General features: G+C 41.3%; 2 protein-coding genes across 2 annotated transcripts; both read left to right on the top strand.

Moving 5' to 3' along the window:
• Nucleotides 1-14758: 14758 nt before the first annotated feature.
• tlr18 (toll-like receptor 18) lies at nt 14759-19659 on the top strand (the record flags this gene model as incomplete). Its single annotated transcript, XM_083893025.1, has 4 exons — nt 14759-15747; nt 16193-17375; nt 18280-18639; nt 19624-19659. The coding sequence occupies 4 exons, from the start codon at nt 14759-14761 to the stop codon at nt 19657-19659; spliced, it is 2568 nt and encodes an 855-aa protein (XP_083749151.1).
• A 3508-nt stretch (nt 19660-23167) lies between these two features.
• On the top strand, nt 23168-24403 carry s100a1 (S100 calcium binding protein A1; the record flags this gene model as incomplete). Its single annotated transcript, XM_083892904.1, has 2 exons — nt 23168-23284; nt 24257-24403. The coding sequence occupies 2 exons, from the start codon at nt 23168-23170 to the stop codon at nt 24401-24403; spliced, it is 264 nt and encodes an 87-aa protein (XP_083749030.1).
• Between the last annotated feature and the right edge of the window lie 2490 nt (nt 24404-26893).

Below are 26893 nucleotides of genomic sequence, written 5' to 3'. Positions count from 1 at the left end.
AGCCTTCAGAACTAACATCTCCATCAGCCTCAGCTCTACTTTGTGCCTGGCACTGAGTTGTAAATGGTAACACCTGCTTATATCAGGGTCATTATTGTGTGAAATTTTTCCCATGCTTTACATTTTTCAGAAAACACCAGATTGACAGGACTCTTGGCTGGATTTCAGGCGTACTACAAAACAGTTTTGATTTAACAACCTAATCAACAAACCTGACGGGTCACACAAATTCCAGGATTTCCTGAAACAAAGAACAGAAGTCTTTTATTGGCAGTGTGTATTTTGCTTCCACTCTGTGCTCTGAGTGTTTCCCAGCAGTTTCCTCTTTAATCAGGTCGTACTTTCTGCCTGAAATAAGACACACTTTCGCACATGGAGCCATTAAATAAAAATTGGTTTGGCACGCAGCCTTTCTTTTGTGTTTATCAGGAACACACACACACAAAGGAATGCACTGTCTTTTTATACAGTCACAAACATCACGTGTCAGTCATCTCGGAGGTTGTTCTGGCAAAAGCACAGACACAAAAACACACTGCAACTGTGTTCAGATGTCACATGTTTTGTTATAGTAAATGTCACATACATTAAAATAGTTCAAATTGCGTTAAATGATAACTCGATACTCATTGTTGCTCATGGGCACGTCCTGAGGTTCTGAGATAGTTGTAGCGCTCCTCCTGGACATACGAAAACACGGTGCATTACTTTTCGTAGCTTTGGTACGAACCATACATGAGAACAGCCTGAACAAGGACTACCAAGAGCATGCCAAACCAACAGGTGGCGATATAATTCTGACTGCACAACCATGGTAGTCAACCAGAAGCCTGTGAAACAGTCAGTTGAGGGTGGGTACCTGACCCAGTCCTGGTATGCGTTGGGTCAAGTTGTGTTCAAGTTCAAATCAGGTTCAAGTTAGCTGTTCTGCTTAGAGGGTTCTAAAAACCGGGACAGATCCAGGCCAGATCTATTCAATACTGTTGGGTCTGCCCAGGTTCAGAATATACAGGTTCACCTGAAATAGCATTTATCATTTGAATAAATAAAAGTGATTGATGTTCTGGTATTCTATGTCTCAGTTTTGAACTGTTGTAGAGCTCAAGTAGCTGACATCATTCAATGCAACACACTCCAGGCTGTGCTGTTCCAATCAGTAGACATAATTGGGAGCACATATACTAGGAAATAATGTCAGGCAACTCATCTCTCTGCTGGCTGTATTCATAAAAAGTAAAGACAGTGGACAGCTGTTGTGCCCTGGGATACCAAACTATTTGGGGACAAGCAAACGGGAGAACATTATATTGGCTCGCCAGAGATCCCCAGAGACGTCAGAGTTGGATCTCTGCCATAAAACAAGCTTAAAAACAAGAATAGAAGATTGAGTGGCGGTAATCCACAGGCAACTGCTTCCGCCTGTGTAACAATCACTTCATATCAGGGTCAAAAATCTACTGCTCATGAACATTAACTCGTCTTATTTTACATTACTTTTTTATTGCAATGTGTAAGGATTCTCTGGAGTAGGATGAGGGAAAGTTTATCAGAAAGTTGAAGATGTCTAGGATCATTTTTGTTGGTAGTTTTAGCTGTTTTTTTGTTGGTAGTTTTAGCTGTTTCTATATAAAGACCTTATAAGTTTCAGATATATTTAGTCGAATTAGGGTTAGGTTTGGTTAAGGGTTACAGAAGTACTGAATGTAGATGACTTGTAACTGACACTATTGTATCCACTTGTGCTGAACCTTTTCCTGCCACCTATTACACAGTCATGTGATGTCCAGAGCGCTGTATAAATCCCACTGAAGGTGTGTGTATCGCATGCTCCAAGCCCACTATTCAAAATAGTTTCTGACTCAAAGTATCCCTTGTGCTAAAACTTGCCACCCTTCCCTTCACACAGTGACTATGTTCAGGGTTTTTGAGGCTCAGGTTCAATACATTAGAACATTTTGACATGAATCAGCTGAATGCCGCACATCCTCATCAGACTGTATTCACTTGTCTCCACCTGCATGCCAGGTTTTCTTTGGCAGAGTTGCAAACACATAACTTCAGAACACAGATGAGGCCATACCAGGTGTTACTAGGTGTTACCAGGTGGCTGTTAACCAAAGATTGAAACACCTACTTACGCCTACGTACTCTTACAAAACTTTTCTACGGGAAGATAATGACGACAGCAGCAGTCAATCCTGTTCAGAGACAAACTCTGTATCTTGAATGTGGGAAAACAGGAATTGAACCGAGTAGAGCTCATATCTTTGCCAAGACCAAAATGTCTCCGTAAAGGTGGGGTGGGAGATCATTTTTGGAGCATTTGATTTACAGTAGTGCTTAAAGTAAGCATATTATACCCTATTTCAACAAGTTAAGCTAGTTCCCCGGTGTCCTAATGAACATGTCTGTGACATGCTTTGGTCAAAATACCTTAAGGATGAAGCACCACAGCAGTTCAATCACTCTGCCAAAACAGCCCTGTTTCAAAACGCTCTCTTTTGAGTGCCTGTCTCTTTAAACGCAAATGAGACACAGGAAACTACATCAGCGTCACTGAGGCTCCGGCAGCTAACAGCAGTTAGCATTTGGAAAAGCCATCATTTGACAACTCTAGCCGACACATTGCTGTCATATATAAAACGTAAATCTTCTGAGGCTGGATGTTTGTGTAGAACTCTGTGCTGCACTGTGCAGCCAAGAATAGAACACTTCGCTGACTTCCGCTCTTCCGGATACTATTTATACTTTTTAGGGACAACAATTCTAGGAATGTCTCATTGTGACTAGCAATGAGTGCGGAAGTCAACGCGTGTAATTTCCTGTACTTAGACTGACGCGGACCATAAAAACATGACTGAGTCATCCATTTCCTAGCCATAGGGCCTCCAGGGTCCCAACTATAAGTATTAAAATCATTAAAAAGTTGATTTTGCATAATATGTCCCCTTGCCGCCAACTGAAAGCCCAGAAACAGCTGCAAAGTGATGCGATGGTGGCGCTGTTTCTACTGAAACCGCTAGGTTAACTTTAGTTATTTTGTTTCGTACCTGAAGTTACCAATGCTACGCAGTGCTTGTGAATACGTGTGAAAACAATGTTCATCATGAACAAGCATTGTGCACTCCTGTACATCTGGATCTGCAACTCAATTTAATACGCAGACCCTTGGCCTGAACCTTAGCCCTTCACAAAGTTTGTTGGTTTGTTTTTCTATAATTTGATAAACTTACAAACAAACTAGCCAGCAAATGGACACAGGTCTGCCAATCTCAGCTGTCACATAGCGATAGGTGGGTTACACCCTGGACAGCTCGCCAGTGTAATAAAACCAATTCTGCGTTAACCAGCTCGATCAAATACTCTTTTTACTACTTTTCCCATTTATGTTTTTGCCTTGAAGTTGTTTTTCAGTAACGTCTGATTTAAATGCAATGTGAAGCTTCTGGGGAGAGAAGTCCCTCTGACACATTCCACATTCCTGAGCCTGAGAGAAAGAGAGAGACAGGGGAGGGAGAAGAGAGAGAGGGAGAGAGAAAAAAATAACCAAGCTAAGAGAGTTTGCCACAGGCTAAATTATTTGGTGTTGAGTCACTTCTGACTGAGCGTCAAACAGCACAGGTTAAAATGTGTTACAAGAAGTCAAGCCAAGGAAAAGGAAACAACATCACAGGTGAGCTGAGGCTGTTTCAAACTTTTTCTCCAAAAATCTTCCTGTTTCTGTAAATTTTTGGACTCTGTAGTGATTTGTATTAAATGTATGATGATAAATGATGTGGTTTTATACAGTATGATATGATGCAGCACTTGAACAGCACCATACTCCGTACTATCTGGTAGACACAGGTGTCGCTGATGACATGAATTACTTGGGCTGTCATTAACGTCATCAGTGACACCTGGGCCTTCCCCAGTTAGACAAGTCATAAAAGGCCGGCAGTCAGAGTTGCATGTCTAATTGTCTGTTGTAGACGTCCAGCACAACAGCTTAGCAGTGAGGGGGGTTTAAAAGATGTTACTGATTCTGTAAGTTTCACCTTGTTAGGCAGGGATCACCAGATGCAATAGAAATTAATGCAATAAAAATAAACTGGTGGGGAAGTATGAAATCAAATAAACAGGAAAATAAGTCCTATTGCTTCCCAACTGAGCTCATTTTTCATGGCTTGTTGAAATTGTGTCAAAAACAACATTCAAGGCTACGAAGTGCTTTGACACACAAGGACAGAAACGAAGTAATACAAAGACCTATCAAGTGAGCGCAAATACAATTGGGTACAACGGATAAAAGCAAGGCAAGGTTTAAAGAAGGCATTTGAATAAATGTAGTGTAAGGCCCACTTTACATTACGCTTTTCGCGATAGCGAGAACCCCGTGTAAAGGGAATTCCCGCTGTCGTAGTCCCGCTGTCTTCAATTTTTCTCCCGACAACTGCGAAGTGGTTGCCCGACAACTCAGCGAGAGTCCCCGACAACTTCAAAGTGCGTATAAAGAGAAAGCGTTGGGCTCGCGACAGCGAGAGGTCAGGGTTTAGGCGATTAGCATATAGCGCACGCGGGACTTTTATTCCAAAAATAATTGTGGGGGTGAAGGCGCTGGACGCTGTACGTGGAGCACCTCCGAAACCAAGTGCCTGATCAGTATCTGGTCAAAGGACGAGATCCTGGAGTCACTCCAGCGTCATCCAGAAACAAGATGGCCTACGTAAAAATGCAACAGCGGATGCGGGAGGCCGGCTATGATCGTACAGTTGCGCAAGTAAAGAGGAAAGTTCGCAACCTGTGCGCTGCTTTCAACAAGGTGGCGAAAAACAACAACAAGTGTGAAAGGGGAAGAGTCTCTTGCCCCCTATGACGAACTGAATGTGTTTCTGGGTGGCAGGTTGGCTCTGGACCCACAGTCCCTTCTGGAGTCCCAGGAACGCTCGCGAAAAGGGTAATGAAAAGCCCCATCTCCCCCAGATAGGATGTTGCTGACATTTTCCTCACAAAAACATCAAACAGAAGAACATTAGCATGTCAGCATGCTCAGCGCTTCCCTTGCTGTTGTTTCTGGTGAATGCTCACCCTGGAAATAAACCTAAATGTTAAAAAAATACAGGTATTACTTTGGAGTAAGCCTTGAGTTTGACCCATGTATGAGTTACGTGGCAGCAACTATGCAACAAGGGTGCACTGTCCAGGAGCTGTCACACAAAGTGAAATATCCAGAGAGCTCCCCAACTTCAAAACAGGGAGTTGTTTTTTTGATTAAGCCAAAATTTAAAAATAAACACAACGCTGACTCTTAGAACTTCCTTGTTGTGCAATAAATAGCTAGTGAATTCGAAAAACCGCAATGACACTGTGGCAGATTTGCTCTTCACGGATCCTCATCAATCAAACTTTAATTATGTAGCACTTTTGACAATGTGACACAAAAGTGCTTCACAGGATTAAAAACATAATTAAAGAGGAACAACAATGTAGAAGTGAAAAAGAGTGACATGACGAATGATAACAGAGCTCTTTGCCCTGAGGCAGGTTTCAGGCTTAAACACAGACAGGGTAAGTTGGCAGGATCACTTTAGTGTTGTTGTTTTTTGTCTTTGATTTAATTTATTTTTTTTTTCGCAACAATTATCATTGTTTTTTTGTTTTTTAAAGCAATTATAAGGGATTAAGAGCTTTATCCTTGATGACAGCTGTCCCTGACGCAATCAGCCACCTTAAAATGTGAGCAGCTGTGGGAAGCTGCATTTGGCAAATTATGAAAATACTAAATAAAATTGTTGTCACAGCTCTGAGCATGGACAGTTTTCTCTCCATCTCTGCAAAGCTCCGCCCATATTGTCACATATTTAATTGACTCTACGCACATGGTCTCTTCCTGGATTTCAATAAGCCCGCCCGACTATTTACTGTCGGCCAACGATGCAGAGATGTTGTATAGTCGCTGTGTGTAGACGTTACCAAGAGTGTTTAGTGATGAATTCTAGAATTGAGCACAGGCTGTGCACAGATGGGACTTTGTTTTTTCTCTCCTTGTGATGCTTAAAATTTAATATAAACACCTTTTTTCATTATAGGTTGTGTTCCTTCAGGTCCCTCAGGTTTAAAGGTGAAGTAAGTAGTTTATAGTGCCATCTAGAGGAGAACAAAGAACTGCTCCTCTGCTCACCCCCTCCCTTCCCTGAGCGCTACGGTATCCTCAGCTGGTCAAATGTTGTCCTCGTCGTCTTTCTCCGTGTCAGCAGATGAGGTTCGTGAGGTGAGGGAGAGGGCGAGCTACCGCGGCCGTAGCAGACGAGGCGGAGAGAGAGGAGGCGGGACTTCCGCTACAAGTAAAGAGACGCTTGATTTGTTCTCTCGTGTGTGTCTGTACAGGCTACGGCAGAAACATGGCGTCTCGCTGCTAACAGTGGCTATGCAACCGCGGCCCGCGACAATGTTATTTTACATGACTTTTTGAAACACTACGAAAATGAATCAAACTATTATACGACTATAATAAACGACTAGACAATGCAGGAGCACATAATATGTATAAAAGAGTGGATTTTGGGTTATATAAACCCATAAATACTACACAGTGTCCCTTTAAGTAGTGAAACAGTCATTAATAGACGATGTATGCTAATTAGCTTGCAAAGTCCAAGTAAAGGAGCTGGCTTATGTTTTAGCGGACATTGTACGTGACACCAACTCCATTTGACACTCTGTGCTTTTTTTTTGTTAGGTTTCTTTGCAGTGTAGGCAGTTGTTGCCGTGTGATCTTTCCACCAAAGGGACTTGTATACAGAGTAGAACAGCCAATCATGAGCCAGATTTTTGCAAAGGATTTGTAAACTGAACCCAGACAAGTTTCACAGAATGAAATGATATTCTGGAATTACTGATCAATCCTGCTACTGTACCGTCAAATGAGCTAATGTCAGGAGTAGCTTAGATGGAATCTGAAGATATTTTTTTCCACAACACTGAAGTACAAAATACTTGGCTAAGGCTGTTTTTAACAGGTTAATCGCTGCATGTTTTTGAGAGCGAGAGGGAGCTGCTTTCTTGGGGGATTTCTTTGCTAAGCTGAGTCCCCGATGCAGTTTCAGCCTTTTTAAATCTCTTTGTATTTTTCAGTGTTGTTGAACTCCCTCCTTTTGCAGGCTTGATTTAAAGAATCTTTGTTTATTGAACCTTCGAGATAAAACTCTTCTCTCTTTTCCCTCTTTATCACCGTGCTGTTCCTGGAGTGCCGCTGACTGTAGGGCAGGATTCTCTCAGGACCTGTCTCTGTTATTGTGCATGAAATGGATTTCTGTCTTGGTCTTGCCTTTGCGGTGTCATTGGCTCAGGCGCCGGTGGTGTTCGTGAATCTATTTTCATTTTAAAGCAAGAGTCTGTTAGTGTGGATAAAAATACGCAAGAGATAAGGCTTTGATCACATCCCTTCCGTGTCAGCAGTTAAAGTTTTGGTTGCCATCTTTTCACCCCATCTGTGACTATTGTCTTTTCGTCTCACTTCCAATGGCCAGCTTAAATATGTAGTCTTCTTGTTTCCTCCTCAAGCCAACCAGGAAATAAGAATAAACTGAATAGCCACCACGTCCCCGCTGTTTGCAAAAAAGAACTCCATTTGAAAAGGAATATCTCTTGATTTCCTAACGTCAGTGAACATTTTCCCTGAGGAGTCAATGGTCTCAATGAGCAGTTCTTCAATGGCAAATTATGCCACTTGTGTAAATTATGTTCCCATGCAGAGGAAATGCTTACAAAATAAGTGTCAGGAACACAGGTGACGGAGTTATTTCCGTTTGCAAAATGTCAACATCGTGACAACCGAGACTTTGAAGTTCAAATTCCTACGGGTGACGTCACACCCGGTCTATTCCAACTTTATTCACTGCTCTAATTCTAACTTGTTTTTTTTTGCTGGCTACCAGGACATGAATAGATTTTCAAGATAACATAAACCCAAATAACTGACCTAAGATTTTAAGCACATGAATCCTCTTTCACAGAACTGATTCCAGTGTTTTTCACTGAACATTTATGAGTTGACATCAAACACATGTCTAGCAGATATTTGTAAAAAAAAAAAACAAGCTTAAGATTTTCATTTTTGTGAAAAAATAATTGACTTGACTCGGCTCAAGTGAGCGAAAGACGTCATGAAAGGTTTAATTGATGACTTGAAATCAGCCAGTTTGCGTCATCACTCTGAGCCTCATGCGTGCGTTAACAAAGCATGCGCTCGTCTGAAATAGTTTTGACGTCTTTGAAGACATCCAATGACTTAATGAGCACGTGTGAATACAGTCATAAAACACAGAAACAACACTGATTTCCTGGAATCAACTTCCTCTTGTCATTAGCTCACATCATGGCTTCGTTTCCCACAATTACTCATTCGGGATTGATTTATTCTTATTATTCATTTAGGTTGTGCTTCACTGTATTTCACAGTGCACGGAAGTAGGTGAAGGCTAATCACTTGAACACTACACATAATATATTATTATATATTATTGTTCTATTTCGGAAAACAATGATGGGCAATACTTTTTATACTTTTTATAATTTTGGCAAACATTTTTTAACTTTTGGAATGACAGATATCTATGTAAGATTTAAAGCCCTTGTTTTTCACCCTCTATGGACAAATGGCATTAAAACACCATGTCCCATTGAAGTGCAGCAGGAAAAAAAAACACAGGTGAAATATTAACTCTGTGCAACGTTAGATGCAGAAGTTCTCTTCCAAACATCATGTCTGACAATGATTCTAACAAACTCAAATATTGTTTGTATATTATCTAGCAGTTCAATCACCCTGCCAAAACAGCCCTGTTCAGAACGCTTGCTTTTGAGTGCCTGTGCCAAGCCTCTTTCTTCAGACTTCCCTCCGAAGTCACGCATCCAGAGCACAGAAGAAGGATCACCAAGTTAGCATCGGTAACTTTCAGTCCTTTTCGGTGACCCTAAGTTTTTTGTGATGCCGAGAAACAACAAATGCTCTTCAAAGATCACAAAGTTCACCTGCCGGTCCAGTAGAAATGGTTATCATCACTTTGCAGCCCTTTGAGCTGATGCAACCGTTCAAACGCAGCATTGATGTTCACTCTGGTCTTGGATCGTGCTACATCAGTCTTTTTATTGGCAGTAGCTTTTCCAAAAAAAACATCTTTGGTTTGCAACCAACACCTGTTGTTGGCACTTTTTCTGCCATAACCTTGCTGCAACTGCCTCATTGTATTTTTAGCGAGTTAGCATAAGCTCTGGTGTTGTCTTCAGCTAAAGAAGCAGAGAATGATTTTAAATCTATAGCTGTCGAGTCCATAATTGATCTGCAGATCGATGCATTTGTTGTTACTGGGAAATGTGTCAGACAAAAGTTTGACAGCCCTAATCAAATGCTGTTGAACTTTAGTTTTTTCTCCCTTAGACATTACATTTGCTTCATTTCCAGTACACGCACAAACACAAAAAAACCTTTTTCATTCAGAGGAGATCTTCCAAAAAAAAGTGATTGACTGTGTCACAGATGTAAACCTATTAGCAGTGCTGCTACACTTAGGCCTTTTTTGATTCGTCGGGTTTTTCTTTCCCCACATCACTGACATCATAATTAGCTGTCTTTTTTTAAATATTTTTTTGCTGCAACATCTCCTCAGCCTGCTTGCAAACATGAACAATTGAGATAATGCTGGAGTCTGTAGATTTTTATCCGTGACAGCAGCTGTTAAAACTCAGGTGTAGCAAAACAAGTCCCCATGTGCTCCTGAGGGGGATTTCCTATATTTTCCCCTATTCGTGGTTTATGAGCCAGGCTGCACGTGTGAATCACTGGCTGGGGGAGGGGCAGCCACAGTGTTTGGGTTATAGATGTGGAAACCTGTTGGAGGAAATTAAAAGCCAAAGATGCACCCGAGAGAGAGAGGGAGAGAGCTGCAGCATCGGCAGCATATTTGCACACATTCCTTCTGCAGATAAGGCTGCACTGTGCACATCACCGTGTTTCACAGGTAAACAGAGGATAAATGACTCACCACACTAAATCCTGCCAGACAGGTTAATGTCAAATCCGATGGAAGTTGAAGGTTAGGAACACTCAGGGCTTTGTTGACCCGTGTATCCCCCTTTTCTTTTTTTTACCTCTTGACAAGGTGATCATGTGTCAGTTGAGGTGGCTGTATTTTATTTGTGTCTGCAAACACATTGAACCAATTTGCAAAGTTTGTCAGAGGACATGTGATGTTTTTTTGTTTTTTTGTTTTTTCTCGATTTTACACTTGTCTGTCGTCTTGTTTGACTGTCATGGGGATATACACTCAGTTTTTGTTTTCTAAAGATCCATTGTGCAATGTTCAGCTTTGACAGATGTCAGGAAACAAATATTATCCATAGACTGAATATAAAAAATAACATATTCTTCTGGTTGCAAAACAAACTCCCATATAAATCCTCCTGAACCATATCGGTTTTTGAAAATTCATCTGCGGCCAGCAGGCACCTTCTGGGCGCAACTAGCTGTCAGTCACACTGGGCTTCACTTGTATGTTTCTTAAGTTATCGTCTGTTTGACTCTGCATAGGAACGTCATTTACAAAACTGACATCATGTGTTCAGAAAGAAGACCTGGAAAGAGCAAGTGAGACCTTAAAACTCAGAAAAATGTTGACTTCTCAGAGACTTCCATTCCAACAGAGTTTCTCTTTGCAGCCTGTGGAGTCACCACCTGGTGTCTCAGGTCATTTTCACACCTAATAGTCCGTTAGACTAGGTACGATTGGGGATTCTGTTCATTTGGGGTTGCAACATTCAGCCAGTTTGCTGAGGTGGCGCTGCATCACAAATTAAGGGGAAGACGAGACAAACGATGAAAAAGAAAACTCGCTCATCTGTTGGTTAATGCAGAGCAACTTCTGTTTCCTCCACATCAGAGCAAAACATGCATAAAATCGTTTTGTGAGCATACGACACACGTTCACTGCAACAGTTTCTCCCAGCTTTCGTTCTAAACGTGCATACGTTTTGTTTGCGTTTACCCATAATGCCCTGAGTTGTAGTCCACTTCCCGCATTTGGTTTACTTGAAGCAAACCGAGACCTACGTTTTCGGTGGACCAAAGTTCACTTCTTTGGTGCGGATCAGAGTTTGGTTGCGCTTTCATTCACAGCTCCCCAAACCAACCGGACTTTCCGAGCAAACAAACTAGGATTCGATTTAGAAGGAGCTGGTGTGAATGCACCCTAACTGCTACTTCAAGCCAACTTCCCAGGCTGAACACATACATCATTATGTTGTTTTGGAACAGGATCGTATTTGTTTCAGTCTGACATGCTGCCACTCGGTTTTCTATTTTGCACCTTAAAGGAGAAAACGGATGGTTGAATCTGACTGGTTGTTAATGGTCAATGATGTCAATTAATCAGAGGTGTTCTACAAACAAATCAGTGACAGTATTTTCATATTATACACTCAACAAAAATATAAAAGCACAAAGAAAAACCTGTAGTTATTGTTATGTGACAAAACAGAGTAACTATCCAAAAATAACAGTACTTTATCAATAAAGTGGCTTTAATTTGCAAGCATTAGGATCAATTTCCAAATAAAAGTCCTGGTGTGCCCTTTTATTGACCAGACCATAAGGAGTGTCTGTGTACTGGTCATGCATATTGACCACCACTCTGCCATGCTCCATGACTCTCGTGAGTTGAAATACTCAATCTGAGATTGTAGTCAATGGGAGTGGCCAAGTGACACTGGACTACTGGGTTTGAGCAAAACATATAATTCGAATGCATCAAGAATCTGAGCAAATGTCATGCCATTCTATTTTTGTTCACCATTTCAAGTGTGTGTGTTTATATTTTTGTTGAGTATATGTGCATGTAGACATGGTGAAGAGAATGAGTCATCAAAGGTGACTGTGAAATGTGGGGTAGTCTGTATTTCAGACTGCTGTTTACAGAGAATGAGCTGGGAAAACAGATTTCCAGGGAGTGGGAGAAAATGCATCGTTGACCTCAAGGTCAGACGAGAATGGTAGAACAGTAACTCCAATAACCACTCACAACCCGCAACACGTCAAACCTTGAGATGATGAGCTCCAGCAGCAGCCGACCACACCAGACACTTTATTGGGTACACATCATGCATGCCTTAAGAAGTGGAGTCGATACCACAATTTAATGTGCTGCAGATTCTCTGCTGAATGATGACAGATGCAACCAGACATCAGGTGTCACGTTGACGTTCGAAACAAAAGGTACAAGTTTCTGTGATTTACAAAACTGGAACAAATCATTCTTACAACAATAACTGAAGACTGTTTGTTTTACTCACTCTCAGACTGGTTGTCCATGATAATCCGGTTTATTATCACAGCAGAGCGAAGAGCACTGTTGTAGCACTTGTTTTTGTAAAAGAAATAACATGTCACATATATTATTTAGTTTTTTGAAGTCAGTGGTCAGACCTTGTTGTTGACGGCTCCTCACGCGGCATCATTTTATCACGGTACCTTTTCCCGTGAGTGGTTTCACTGAGTCAATATTATTGATGTTCATTTAATCTAGTGTCAATTTCCAGGAACAGCTGCCCACTTGTTGACCAGATTAAATGGACGAGGAGTGTCTCTGATTTCCTCATTGTAGCAGCACCGTGGCTCCTGTTTTCCTTATGTTATATGACCCCGGTAGGAGGATGCAGGCAACGTTCGCTCGTACCAACTGTAAAAATATTTATTCAGTGAGCTTGTGACGACTCCCTATGAGGCATTGTTCATCATTCCTAGTATTCCTTTTATTGTTTAACGCTTTAACTACATGCACCAGAGGATCCTTGCTGTTTTACTGTTGGATTGAGTGTTTCACAACCATTTTTTTTTGCAGACGGCATGAGCTGCAAAAGGGACAAAAAGCTGTTCCCCGTGAGCTTTTGACATCTTCAAAATCATGAGTAGATGTTGTATTTTCATGTGAGTGGAGGATTAACTAAATTATTGAGTAAGAGTTCTGAGATTCCAGGAGGTGGCATCAAAGCCCATCGTTCCTTTTTTCCCCAACATGACTGGAAGGTTCTCAAACGTTAAATTCACCATCAACTGCGCTTTTACCATGACACACTTTCTGGAGGAAGTCCAGGCTGTCACACAGATTATAATAACCCATAAACTATAGTAAACAAGGAAAAAGCAAAAGGTAGTTACAGGACTAAATATTTATTTAAGTCACGTCTCTTCTGGACAAGAAAAAAAAAACAGCCGTTGTTTGAACGGGAGGTCATAAAGTCTGAATGTTCTTCACGTGAGTGTGTGTGTGTGTGTGTGTGTGTGTGTGTGTGTGTGTGTGTGTGTGAGACCTCGGACCGTATAAATAAAGATTGAGGAGAGGGGGGTTTTAAAGTGTTGCAGTGATACGGAGGTCGGGGGACTCGAGTCTGAAGAGGGTGAGTGTGTCTTTTTCAGATTTGCTGTCACGGTCCAAATAATGAGTTTTGATTAAAACCTTTCTCTGTTGGAACGTTTTAGCTGGTCCTCACAACTTCAAAAGGAGACATATTATGCAAAAATAACTTTTTAATAATTTTAATACTTATTTGGGACTCTGGAGGCCCTATGAGTAGGCAAAGTGTGGAAAAAAGATGACTCACTCATGTTTTTGTGGTCCGCCTCAGTCTAAGTACAGGAGATAAAACACACAATGTTGACTTCCGCACTCATTGCTTCGTCACAATGAGACGTTCCTGGAAAAGGTGAGAGCTATAGTATCTGGAGGAGCGGAGTCTCTCTCCCAGAGTCTAGCCATAGATGACTAGATGGCTGAGGATAATATTAATGCCAACAGTAGGTGTGGATCTTGAAGCTCTGGAATCAAAGACGCCTGATTCCAGAGTGGCTTCCATATTTGTGAGGAGCAACAAGTTCCGGTGAGAGTGGGGATGATTTTCACAGCATTAGATTTATGTGCATTATTATTTGAATTTTCAATCAACATACAGTTGTATGTAAGTAGATAATTAACAGATGTTTTCTTTTGCTATTTTGTTTTCAGATTGAGAAAAAGACACAAACAAAACAATCAATTCTATATATGTTCCATTTCTTTGAACGTGAAGCTGAACAGGGTGGCAGATATTTATTGTTGTGTGTGATGCATTTGTATTTCTTGCACTTGGTGCAGGTGTATTGTCTTTCTATCACGACCATTCAATTTCACACCAAGGCTGACGTCCATATCACTTCACTTTGTGTTCTGTTCAGCCTGCAGCAGAAACTGACAGTTCCATTTCTGTCTTTTTTCTTTTTCTTTATCCAAGTCCCTCTTGTGTCTGGTTTATAGAACATCTTTGCACTTGACTGAAAGATTCATTTTCAGGGTTGTTGTGTTTTGTTTTTTTTGTTTTTTTTTGTTAAAGATCGAATTTTCTACTTCAAGTAGATTCAAAGATCAGGAATCAGATACCACTTGTTTGAGGTGTTATGTTAAAGAATGAGTCAGACAATCTGTCACAGATAGATGGGTAAAGAGACTGTGTGTCCACAGAGATAATACACATGCTTTATCCTCTATTTTCCTCTAAATGGGAACATCATTTAGAGCTAAAACTACCAATTGAGATTCAGGAAAGTGTTTACTGACGTGGATTAGAAGCCTATTTTCCCATAGAACTAAGTTCTTTCTGCAACCAAAATACAGTCTTTGACGGTGAATTGTTCAAGAGAAAAAAAACTAAAAGTTGATCTTTACTGTTCTCGTTCTCTTACAGGTCTGTCACAATGATTTGGCAGTTAATCCATGTCAGTGCTCTCCTTATTGGAGCACTTGCGACCCCAACTCCATCCTCCTCCCCCACAACTGACCCACAGGAAGGTCCCTGTCACATCTACGACTCGGGCCGCTCTGCAGACTGTCTGGGCCGACAGCTCAACGACGTTCCCTGGAGACAGTTTCCTTCCACGCTTGAAGCCGTGGATCTCTCCTACAATAAACTTCAAGCTGTCCGCGCTGATGACTTCCTCCGCCTCCCGCGGCTCCGCACCCTTCAGCTGCAGTTCAACAACATCTCACACGTTGACGACGATGCCTTCAGAAACAACCCACTGCTGGAGAATCTCAACATCTTCAATAATTCCCTGCAAGAAATCCCTGCCAGAGCTCTGACGCCTCTCACGAATCTAAAACAGCTCTACATGTCCAACAACCTTTATAGACATGCCACTCTAAATGAAAGCTTCTCCAAACTTGTCAAACTTCAGATCCTGTCTATGGGTGGCCCTCTGGTGAAGGGGCTAAAGAAAGAAGATTTTCAGCCCCTGAAGAACATCAAGTTACAGGGATTTGCAATCAAATGCTCGTCCAACCTGAGCTACTATGAGCCTGGAAGTTTAGAGGTCATTCAGACAAAGCAGATGGGTTTTGATATGGCTGTAGACCAGCGACCTGAAGCTCTCGTGAACATGCTGCGCGATCTCGCCAACAAGACCTTCAGCGTTGTCCAGTTCCGCAACCTCTTTGAGTTTACCTACTACGTGGGAAAGGAGGACATCTTCCAAGGTTTAAGAGACATTAAAGCGTATCAACTCATCTTCCACAGAGGTAAATACAACGAGAACCTCCTGAGGATGGCTTTAACCAACTTACAAGTCACTCAAAAGATCAAAAGACTGAGACTTCAGTACATTGACTTTGCCCGTTCCCCCACGTTTGTTGACATCGGAGCAGGATCCAGCATCACGGACCTGGCACTGGATCGCCTGGATCTTTGGTGAGCATCTGTTCTAGAGCATCAGTAGTCAATGTGAAATATAATCTGAATAAGAATCATAATTCACTTTTCAATTCAACATTGTTGCTGCATTGCAAAATTAAAATTGTTACTCTGTGGGGGAAAACATGCAAAGACAGGACATCTGAATAAAGATTCAGACAAAATGAGTGCTGATAATTAAAAAGTGCAATAGCTTGAATGCTAGTTATACAATTTACAAGCATTACTTTTGCTATCTATGTTTTCAGTTCTCCTCGAAAAATCATAATATTGCATATATGGTGTCCCTGGTGTCAAAGAAACACCCATGAACTCATTCACGTTTACCTTTTAATTGATACGTCAACCATAAAGCTTTCCTGCCTTTTTTTCAAACCTTCGAATGCAAATTTCTTGAAATCCTCATTTGCACAGAGAGCGCTGACAATGTATTCTCTTGCAGGTACATCAGCAATCCTGATGTGCTGCGATTCGACTGGCGTTTCACCTGGTTGAAAAAAATCAAAGAGGTCTCGATTCAATATGTGTATTTCAACTCGGTGCCCTGCGATTCCTGGGTGGAGATGGAGGGCGTGGAGTTCCTGGACGTTTCCAACAACCGACTGCAGAACGACTACGTCTTCAACCAGCTTTGCGACTACAAGGGCACCATGCCCAATCTCCGCGCCTTCAACGTGAGCACCAATGAACTGACGAGCCTCAAGGACTTGTCGTCGCTGACACGGGAGTTCAAGCGCTTGCAGGTGTTGGACGTTAGCAACAACAACCTCGGATCTGCTCACGACAGCCGCGACTGTGTTTGGCAGCCAAATATCTCTCGTCTCGTCGCTCACCACAATCACTTTGTCAGTGAAGCCCTCCGATGTTTGCCCACCACGCTGCACTACTTGGACCTGTCCTACTGTGACCTGGACCAGCTGGACATGGTGTACTTTGAGGACACGATCCACCTGAAGGAGCTCCTGCTAACTGGGAATAAAATCAAGTTCATCCCGTCTAAATGGACGAGTCCGTCACTGAAGACCCTGGCTTTGGATGGGAATTCGTTTGGCCTCATTAGTAAGGAGACCTTCCATGGTATGCCCAAGCTCTCTCGCTTAACCGCCGGGAATAATCCTTACCATTGCACTTGCGAGCTTCACGCCTTTGTCCAGGACACACTTTCACAAGGGAAGGTCAACTTAACCGACTGGCCTTGGAACTACAGGTGCTATCACCCGGAGGCCTTCCTCAACACATTCGTATCCAAGTACCTCCCAAGTGAAGTGGCCTGCGACATCCGACTAGTAATCGTCATTTGTGTCGCGACCACAACGGCAGTGATCCTGATCCTGATGCTGATCTGCTATATTTTCGACCTTCCGTGGTACACGAAAGCCACCTATCAGATCATCAGGGCCAAATACAGAGCTCACAAGGAGAAGGCGGCAGGGGAATCGGGGACTTACACCTACCACGCCTTCATATCCTACAGTCACTGTGATGCAGACTGGGTGAGGGAGCAGCTCCTGCCCTGTTTGGAGAACAACAAGAACCCCTATCGCCTGTGCATTCACGAGAGAGACTTCATGCCCGGGAGGTGGATCATTGACAACATCATTGAGAACATTGAGAACAGCCGCAAGGTACTGACGTGTTGTTTTTAATAGTTACTTATTGAATCTTATTGACACGTCATTTGTCTACATTTCAACGAGCGACAGTTTGATCAATGGCTGACCCAGATGTGGAATTTCATCTCTGCGGTGGAGTTCTGTAGGTATACATTTTAAGAGATTAAGAGACATTTTTAGCAGCAAAAACGTTATTTTCTTAAGGTAATTCATGCCCAGTGCTTACAATGGCACAATTTTAAGATGCACTGAATTGGCTTAGAAAGATGTATTTTTTATATTTTTATTACAACTTGTTTTGATGCAGCATCATATACAGTAAGCACCAGATTTAAGTGCAGCTTGCGGCCCTCGGTTGTGTGTCAACCCCCTCTCTCCCAATTTAACACTTTTGTTTAATGGTTAAAATGCCAATAATACTGTAGACCCAAAGAAAAACTTGCTTGAATGTGTTTGTAACATTTCCACTTGAAATTATGAAATTAAATGATCCTCTGAAAAATTGCTTTTAGTTAAAGCTAGAGCTGATACTATTTTGATATGTGATTCATTGGTTTGAAGCTTTTTTCATAATTTCAGCTTTCAGCTAACCCTTAAATGTGAATATTTTCTGGTTTATTTACTCCTTACGAACAAATTAATCATTTTAGTTTGTGGACAAAAATACGACATTTGAAAACGTTATCATTTCCAGGTTTGACAAACACTTAACATTTTATGACATTTTATGGACAAAATGATTACTCGATTAATTGAGAAAACGGTCGACAGATTAATCGATTATGAAAATAATCGTTAAAGCATTAGCCTAACAACCTACATTGCAGAATGAAATTACGAGGTCAGATGGAGGTTTGATCAGATGTAAAAAACCAAGGTGAAATTTTAACCCATTCTTCTTTATTTCCATCCTCAGGTAATATTTGTCCTCTCCCGGAACTTTGTCAACAGCGAGTGGTGCAACTACGAGTTGTACTTCGCCCAGCAGAGGTCCGTGGGAAAGACCTTCAGTGACGTCATCCTCATTGTGAAGGAGACCATTGACCCCGGGTCGCTGCCCAGCAAGTACTGCAAGCTGAAGAAGATGCTGAGCACCAAGACGTACCTGGAGTGGCCACAGCAGGCCAATCAGCAGGAATTTTTCTGGGAACAGCTGAAGAGCGTCCTGGGCAAGCCCGCGATGAGCCGAGAGCGGGGGCAGAGCGTCAAGAGCAGAACGTCGTCTGCGGGCGGCGTTTCTGTGATTGGACAGCCGCAGTATGAAGGTCCAAGTGGAGTAAATCGTGACGCAGAAATCAAAAGTTTTAAAAGGAATGACAGAGAGATACCTGTGATGGCATTTTGACCACCGTTATTACGCTACTTTTTTTTTTAAAGTCACAGGTTCACAACCAGGTGTACAGGCGTGGTAATTATCAGAAGTTCATTTATAGGAAAACAAGTAAAATTACGGGGTTGTGTATGAATTGCCAGGTCCTGTGTCAAAAGCTTGATGTTGGCTCGATTGTTAAAAGCCCGGCTGCTTTTGCACTCTTATGATGAGTGTATGACTGTGAATATAAATGCAAACAACAATACAGACAGGTTTATGTTCCACAAAAAGGAGGGAAAATCATGTGATTTGCAATATCTAGAGATTTTGCAGACCCTGTCGGGCCTGTTTTCAGATGAAGGACCTAGCAAAGAAATATCGTCACATAAATTCTGCTCACAGAAGCAGAATAAAAAACAATCATCAAAATTTATTTAAGTATGTATATCACATATAGATTAATTCCTCTTTTTTTTCAAGTAAGTTTACATGTGAGTGTGGGACGGTCAGTGTATACAAGAAAAAAACTGGTCTAAGTAAGGTTCACATGGTGGGGTATAGAGGTAAGAGCCGTCTAGGTTTGCGACCCGGAGTTTCTTCCCACAGTCAAAAACATGCAGAGGTTAATTGAACACTAAATTGACCGTGGAGGTGAACGTAAGAGTGAATGGTTGTGTGTTGGCCCTGCGATGAACTGGCGGCCTGTGGCCCGTCACGTGGAGAATAAAGAAGTAGAAAAATGGACGGATGGATGGTCCCAAGTAAAGCGCTGAGCTCAAGTTACCTTTTGTGTTTGTGCGTGGCGAGTGCCAAGCTGTGAGCAAAAGCCAGTGTCTCATTAAGATGACAGAATATAACATGATCACTAGCCTGGCCGTGCCATTCTGTGTCACATTATCCCCTCCAGTGCCCGGGGCTCATGCCCTCTGTTCTGCTTTTCCCTCTCAGCGTCCGAGGCCCGGCTGCCCCTTTGACAGGCGTTGAAAGGCCCCAAACTCGGTGGCTGAAATGAAATCCCCCCCCCAGTTGCACTCTGGATAACAAGCTAGGTGTCAGGAGGATGTGGTGACAGGTACAATAAAAGGACCTCTCTCTCTCTTTGGCTCTCTCTCCCTCTTACACTATTAACTCTCCGAGACATAAAACCATAATTCCTCCCAACTCTCATATCTCACAGCCAAGTCAAAGGTCGTGTCAAAGTCATGCGGGCCGTATGATTCCTATAGTCTGTCAGAGTAAAAAAAATCAGCGCAAAACAGAATGGAAATAAATAGTGAATCTTGGCAGATTATTGGATTTCAGCAGGCTCGTGAGAATAGGGCATGCGACGTGATGAAAAAAGAGAAACTAGGGACTTGGATCTCGTTTGCATGGTATGTACTAATGAACTCTTCATCTCAAAGTGGCTCCCTGTAGGCCTGCGAGTGTCTCGAGTGGACACGCCATGAATTAAAACGATTCCATGGACGGTCACATAATCATTGATTTGACTTGATCTCATTCTGATTTGTTTGGAAATGCGTGAGCTCTAAGGTGTTAAATTCCAACTACATCCTCATTACATTTCATAAAGGATGTATTTTCTGAATTGATTGTATTTGAATTTGAATTTTTAGCCCGTCCTTATTAGTGCCACGTTTCCATCACTCTATTCTATTATGATCAATGTGTGCCGTCATTTGCAGAGTTTGCAAACGGCCTGTAGATGACGCCCTTGAACTGCATATTCTTTGATGGACGTTGACATTAATGCACAAAGTGTGTGTGTGTGTGTGTGTGTGTGTGTTTGTGTGTTTGAAGCCTAGAGAAAAAAAAATGTGAAAAAAGATGAAGACTGTGAGGCTGCACGAGCCCTCGCATGAATATTATGTATGAATAATATATAATGTAAGGCATGCTGGCATGGGATATAAACATTTTCATTGTTTTGTAAAGATTTCGCGATTATATGTATTTTTATACACCATAAATCATCTTTTTGTAAAATGCTGGACGTTCATGATTGTTGGAAATGCAAAATTTACGTATTTTTGTGAAGAAATAAAATCTTTTTAAAATACTGTATTTCACATGTGATTGTGTTGATCCAGGCAACCAACCCACATGCTACAAGCTGCATTATTATTGCAACACAATTTAATTCCATCATTAAATTCTAACTCTTCACTTTTTCAATGCTTTTACTTCTAAAACTCTATAAAAGTACATTTTATATGAGAACATGTCTTTTGATACTGAGGTACAGCAAATGCCATATACTTTGAATACTTTAACTCAAGTAATATTGCACTTTTACTGCATGTGCTTTGTTTATCTACTGACCCTTTTCCCCCCTTTTGCACCAGAGTTAAGTATCAATTAAGTTAAGCCATAAAGCAGATACATGCACCCATAAAACCTTCACTTTGTCCACATGAAGGAACCCAATGGACACGATTTGCATTGAGCCAAACAGGAGAATTTCATTTGACTGGCGTGCACTTTATTTGCATTGCTCCTGCCGGACTGCTATTCATACGTAATCTTTGCAAATGACGTTGGACTGAAGTACCTGCAATAAGTGAGAGGAACGAGGTCCAACTTTCTTTTTTATATATTGTATTGAATAGCTGCAAAACATAAAACATTTGGTCTTTCATCATTTTCAGTTAAAGGTCCACAGATCTGTAATAATCTATCAGAAATAAAATAATTGGTTGATATTTAGATTTTTTTAAGTTTAAAACAAAGGTCTTAAACCTTTAACCTCTCTTTTCTATGTTTTTTTCTATCTATGTTTTAATGCGGCCCCTAATACTCTTCCGTAGAAATGTGTGTTTAACTTTAAATTCAGTTTAAATAGTGTTGTTTTTTTCAGTTGCAGGCTACATCCAGTCTCACTGTCACACCTGAACAAAACCATTGTGAACATGATATGCTAATGCTATTCCTGCTTATCAAAACAGCTGCTTTGCAAAAAAAAGAAAATAAAAAAAAACACACACCCACATTATTCATTGTCGCAGTCCAACTTCATGTTTCACCATAAATGGCATCAGTGTCTGTATCTTTACAGCTCCTGTTTGAGCACATGTCCATGAGGCTGATTGGGGGGCGGGGCCCTGTGGCACGTGCACCTTGTCACAGCCACAGGCTCCGCCCCCTCTCTCTCCTGTGTCCTTTTTATTTGGTGACTTTAGTTTGTTCAAGTTCAATTTATTGCATTTTCTGTGTGTGCAGTGTTTTTGTCCCCCTCCATACAAGGCTGAAATGGCAGGTGTAGGTGCAGGTGTTGTCCAGGGGGAGGCGCTTATCTGTTGTGATGACTGTGCACACAGGTGAGAGGAGCCCATATAAGTGATGAGAGGAGAGGAGAGCTGGAGTCACTTCCTGCTGCTCTTGTTAGCGTCACACCTGCCCAGGTGAGTGTCCCTGCTGTGTTTTCTGGACATGAATGTGTTCTCAATTTTGTTTTTTAACGTCTCTGCTGTGGTTCATTCTGCACCTGACATTCAAAAAGTGCCTTTTAAGTAGCTGTCTGGAATAAATTATTAAGAGCCATTAACAGAGACTAATCAGGGGTGGATTGAGGATATGCTGCTGCTGTGCATCGCTGATTCAAAAAAAAAAAAAAATGGACGTGAGTTTTGTATAAATGAAGAATTAAATGAATGTTTAGATTCTAATGGAAGCCACAGCAGCTGCAGCACATGTGCAGGGCCGGCTCAAGCCTTTATGGGGGCCTAAGCTGAGTTTTATTTGACTGAAATAGCAGTGTTGTAGTGTAACAAAGTACAAATACTTTGTAACTTAAGAAGAAAATTCACATATCTGCAATTCACTTTGTTGTGTGTATTTCTAGCAACTTTTACTTCACTATATTTCTATCTCTGTTACTCCTTACTACCACATTAAATCAGAGTTGGCATAGAGGTCTGTATTTATATAGAGCTTTTCTCGTCTTGATGAGCACTCTGAGCTACAGTTTTTTGTTATTCACTCAGCACATCTTTCATACCCACTCACACACTGCACTTCCGCACTCCTCGTTTTCAAGGGTTTGAACCACTTGAAAACAACAAGCGCACCACCTCTCCATCTCTGCGTTAGAACGATGCCTTTTAATTTTTGTGTCACTTCAGAAATGTTTATGAGCCCTAATTATGATAAGGTTTGTCCTGGAGACCTAAAGTTGACCTAAATCTACTTCCATATGCAAGCGTCCCTGCAGGGGGTCAGCAGTCCTTTTGTCCTTCGCGACAGGTTCATGGACCTGTCGCAGCCTCTCGGGTGTCCTATGGTGACGGATTAACTCTCAGCTCTTGGTTCTGAATGTTCTCATTAAAACATCAGTGTATGCCTTGATTGGGGGGAAAGCAGTCTATCGCATCCCTAAAACTATTTTTATAGGTGTATCCAAGGTGTACCCCAGAGAGATTGATTTTTACTACTACCTACTTTTGTTTTTATTCGACTGCAGGCCTGAAAAATGTTGCCCCCACTGCAAGAATCAATGGCGCTGATGATACGAGTGTTCCACTCCTACTCGGGAAGGGAGGGCGACAAGTGCAAGCTGAACAAGGGGGAGCTGAAGACGCTGCTGAACGAAGAACTCCCCGACTTCATAGCAGTGAGTATCTCGTAGAACCCTCTTGTCACACATGTTACAGTGCTGTGCGAAAAAGCCTGTGAAGCCACTGTTGTCATTACAGATTCTTCTCCGTGGCTTTATTTGAACACGTGTGTACACTTCTACTGGCTTCCCGGGACAATAAAACACACAATGAAACAATAAAATAGTGAAGAAAGTATAAAAACACAAACATGTCGTACAATAAAACTATACGAAAAATAAAACCAATGTCTCGTGTTGAGTCGAAAGCCAAAGAGTAAAAATGGGTTTTAAGTGCTGTGTTAGCTCTTTTAGTGCCGTTAGCACACAGACAGAACTGCAGCAGTCTGTTTATTAAACAAAAAGAGCAGCTACAAATAACCAGCGTACCTGTGTACTGCGTATGTGTGACTCTGTTTTTTAACAATCGGGGAGTCACGTAATCGTGAAGGGGCGTGTCTAACATGCTGTGGAAGATCTCTGTCCACTCTGAGCTTCCGTCTAGATTTGGGTATCTGTAGGATCAGCTGATCAGCTGACCTCGGCGAGGTAAGGACTCGTGCTAGACGACTAAACTACTAAACTTGCCTTCTTGAAATGACAAACGGCTTAAATTGTTAAATATTTTTTGTGTGCCCTCCGCCCCAAACAATGACCATGAACTTGTGAAAATGGATCTGGATCCTGAAAAGACGGCCAGGTCCACGTCTGGATCTGGACCACAGTGTAGACGCTTAAGCATTTGCTTTACAAACTCAAATATCTTATCTATAAAACAAAAATATTCAGTTTTATTTTTTTATTGTTTTATAGGGCGCAACAGAACCAGAAAATAGTCACATTTAGGAAGCGGGGAAAAATCAGTGACCTGATTAATCATTGCAGCCCTAATTAAGACTGTTGCTTGGCAGAGATAAACAACAACATCGAGCATGTTGCTTGTTTGTTTTTGTGTGTTTTTTTTCGTCAGCTTATGCTTTTGCTTTTCAGGCCAGCAATGACCCTGCCAAGGTGGAGAAGATCATGAATGACCTGGACGGAAACCAGGATGGCGAAGTGGACTTCCCGGAGTTTGTCTTTCTGGTGGCCGTGCTGACCGTCGCCTGCAATGAATTCTTTGAAGAGAAAAAGGAATGATGCATGAATTAATTAAACGCAGCACCTTTAATGTTTTTTTAATTGTATTCAATAAATAAGACAAAGGTGTCTCCCTATTTTCTCACATCTGTTCGTGTCTTTGAACAAGCTTTGATGCTTTAAGTCTGGTAGGTGCATCTTACAGGTCTCTTCAGGAAAGAAAAGAGGGGACTTTTGACTTTTGAAAAGAACCTTGAGCACCACCAAGTGTTCAAGGAAAATAGACAGCACTTTGTTTTATATTATTTTATAGTATGAGGTGGTGTAACTCAAAGTGCTTTTACACAATAAAACCAAAAATGGGGGTTAAGTGAAACAGGAAACGCTGAAGCTGAAAACTGAAATCACTTTATTGCTCTGGAAAAAGTAGTTGCATTGCTTTGTGTAAAAGGTAAAAAAATATTTTAAATTTTAAAAAATTCAAAATGCAAACAAATAGACAGTTAAAGCAGTTAAAATCTGATTAAATTCTGAAGAATAACTATAATGCTATAATGATTCAGTGGATGAAAATAAATGACTTCAGTTTGGCCAATTTTAATTATCTAACCAGGAATAAAATACATTTAGATTAACAATCTCTTTTGCATATACAGTAGGTTATATGGCACAGATTTAAAAAAAAAAAAAGGTCCCAGACCAGGAATGGAAACCATTCTGATCTTTTCCCATTAGTAAAGTCGGTATTTCTCACTGGAACTTTAAGATACTGTACATTTAAGGAGGTGTAGTTTATCACGTGGTAGCTAAAACCTGTTTTAGTTGCTCAGGCCACCAGGGGGAGCACACGATCCACTCACTACTGTACTGTATGTGACCTCAGATAATCCCCACTCTTTCAAACACTTTAATCTGCTCTGCCAACAGAAGGATACAGTGCTCAAAACAGGTTTATCTGCATGAGAGAAACAAATAAAAGGTGTGTTTTCATGACTTGTTAGTCCAACTCATGTGTATACTGTTTGTTTATACTGCATTTTTATTTATTTTCTTAATCAAGACAAGACAATAACTCATACATGTTTGCTTTCTGTTTAAGTCTGGTGCAAGTTCGGAGCCTTCCACGTCTTCTAAGCGCTGGCACGAGGATATATCACCAAATGGGAGGGTGATTGCTGACTAGATACCGGTGAGGAGTAAATTACAAAAGTCTAATCTGGAGAATATGAATACATGTATTACTTTACTTAAAGTCTGAGTGCACAAATAAAACCACTCCTTTCCTGTAGAAAACAACACCATCAAATTGTACTTGACAAACTGTGCCGGTGAAAAAACAAACCTCAACTCAAAGTTCAGCCCTGACTTCTTCGTCAATCTGCACATAGTTCATTTAGTGAGATTAACAACCTTCACATCCCTCAACAGCTCGTCTCACACCGCAGGCGTGATCTATACAATGAAAGCAATTGTGTCTGTGCCAACATATAATATCACAGTCACCCCACACCCACCTACAAAGCTCTGGTTGCACACAAACCTGCTTTACACACACACACACACACAGGTGGTGAGTGTGTGTGTAAAGCAGGTTTGTCTGCTTTGCACCAACCACTCTGGTTCATATCAAACAATGCACAGTCGTGTTATCGCATGAAGCAACTCTCACTCTGAGAGCGAGTGTCTTCTTATCTGCCTGGTTTTTTTGTTTTGTTTTTTCAATAAAACTTGTTGAATACACTATTTTAACATGCAGTGAATTGTAAATAACTGTCAGATATTGAAAGTTATTCTGGAAAAACGATCAAAAGCACTTAACTCACAGGATAATTTTCTGTTTAAAATAAGCAAAAAATAAATAAGTAAATAAAAAACTTACTTAAAAAACTACTTTGAAGCCAGTAGATTTGTGATTTGACCTGGCGCCGTAACAGAAAAATCATCAATGTCGATGCATCCCTCAATCACAGCAATGTCCACTCACATGTGAAATCATTTCTCATCTATTTCCCTGTACATGGAAACAGAATTTCCAAAATTGAGCAGTGAAACTAAAGCAGTGTAACCCAGTAACTCCTCTGGAAAATGTTTACTGACGTTCATTGTGAATCAAGTGAAAAGCAGAAGCTCAGTTTCCCAGAGACTTCCCTGTTCAAACCGTTCTTTAACAGGAGGTCCATTGTCTTTGATTGTGGTGACGTGATAAACTCTGTTGATGCTGGTGTTTCAATATGCTCTACGGTTCACAACTGGTGACGGGTCTCTCACCCATTATTGAATTTTAAATAGACAATTAAAACGGTCCTTTCTTCCTACTGGAAAACAGCTTCACTGTCTTATTCATCCATGAAGCACTTTCTAATAAACCTCCCCCCATTTATGCCAACCGAAAACCAATATCACAGAAAACAATTACTTAAGAAACTGTGTCCCAGACACACACACAGAAAAAAAAACAGTTTTCACATCTGCCAAATGGAACAGCCTTCAGAACACACTCAAACTGGACCGACTGGTCTCCGTTAATACATATAAGACACTGTTGCTTCT

Source organism: Microchirus variegatus, assembly GCF_963457635.1.
Source record: "Microchirus variegatus genome assembly, chromosome: 1".
Lineage (NCBI taxonomy): Eukaryota > Metazoa > Chordata > Actinopteri > Pleuronectiformes > Soleidae > Microchirus > Microchirus variegatus.
Note: the sequence above shows the minus strand (reverse complement) of the source record. Positions and strands in the feature narration are given on the sequence as shown.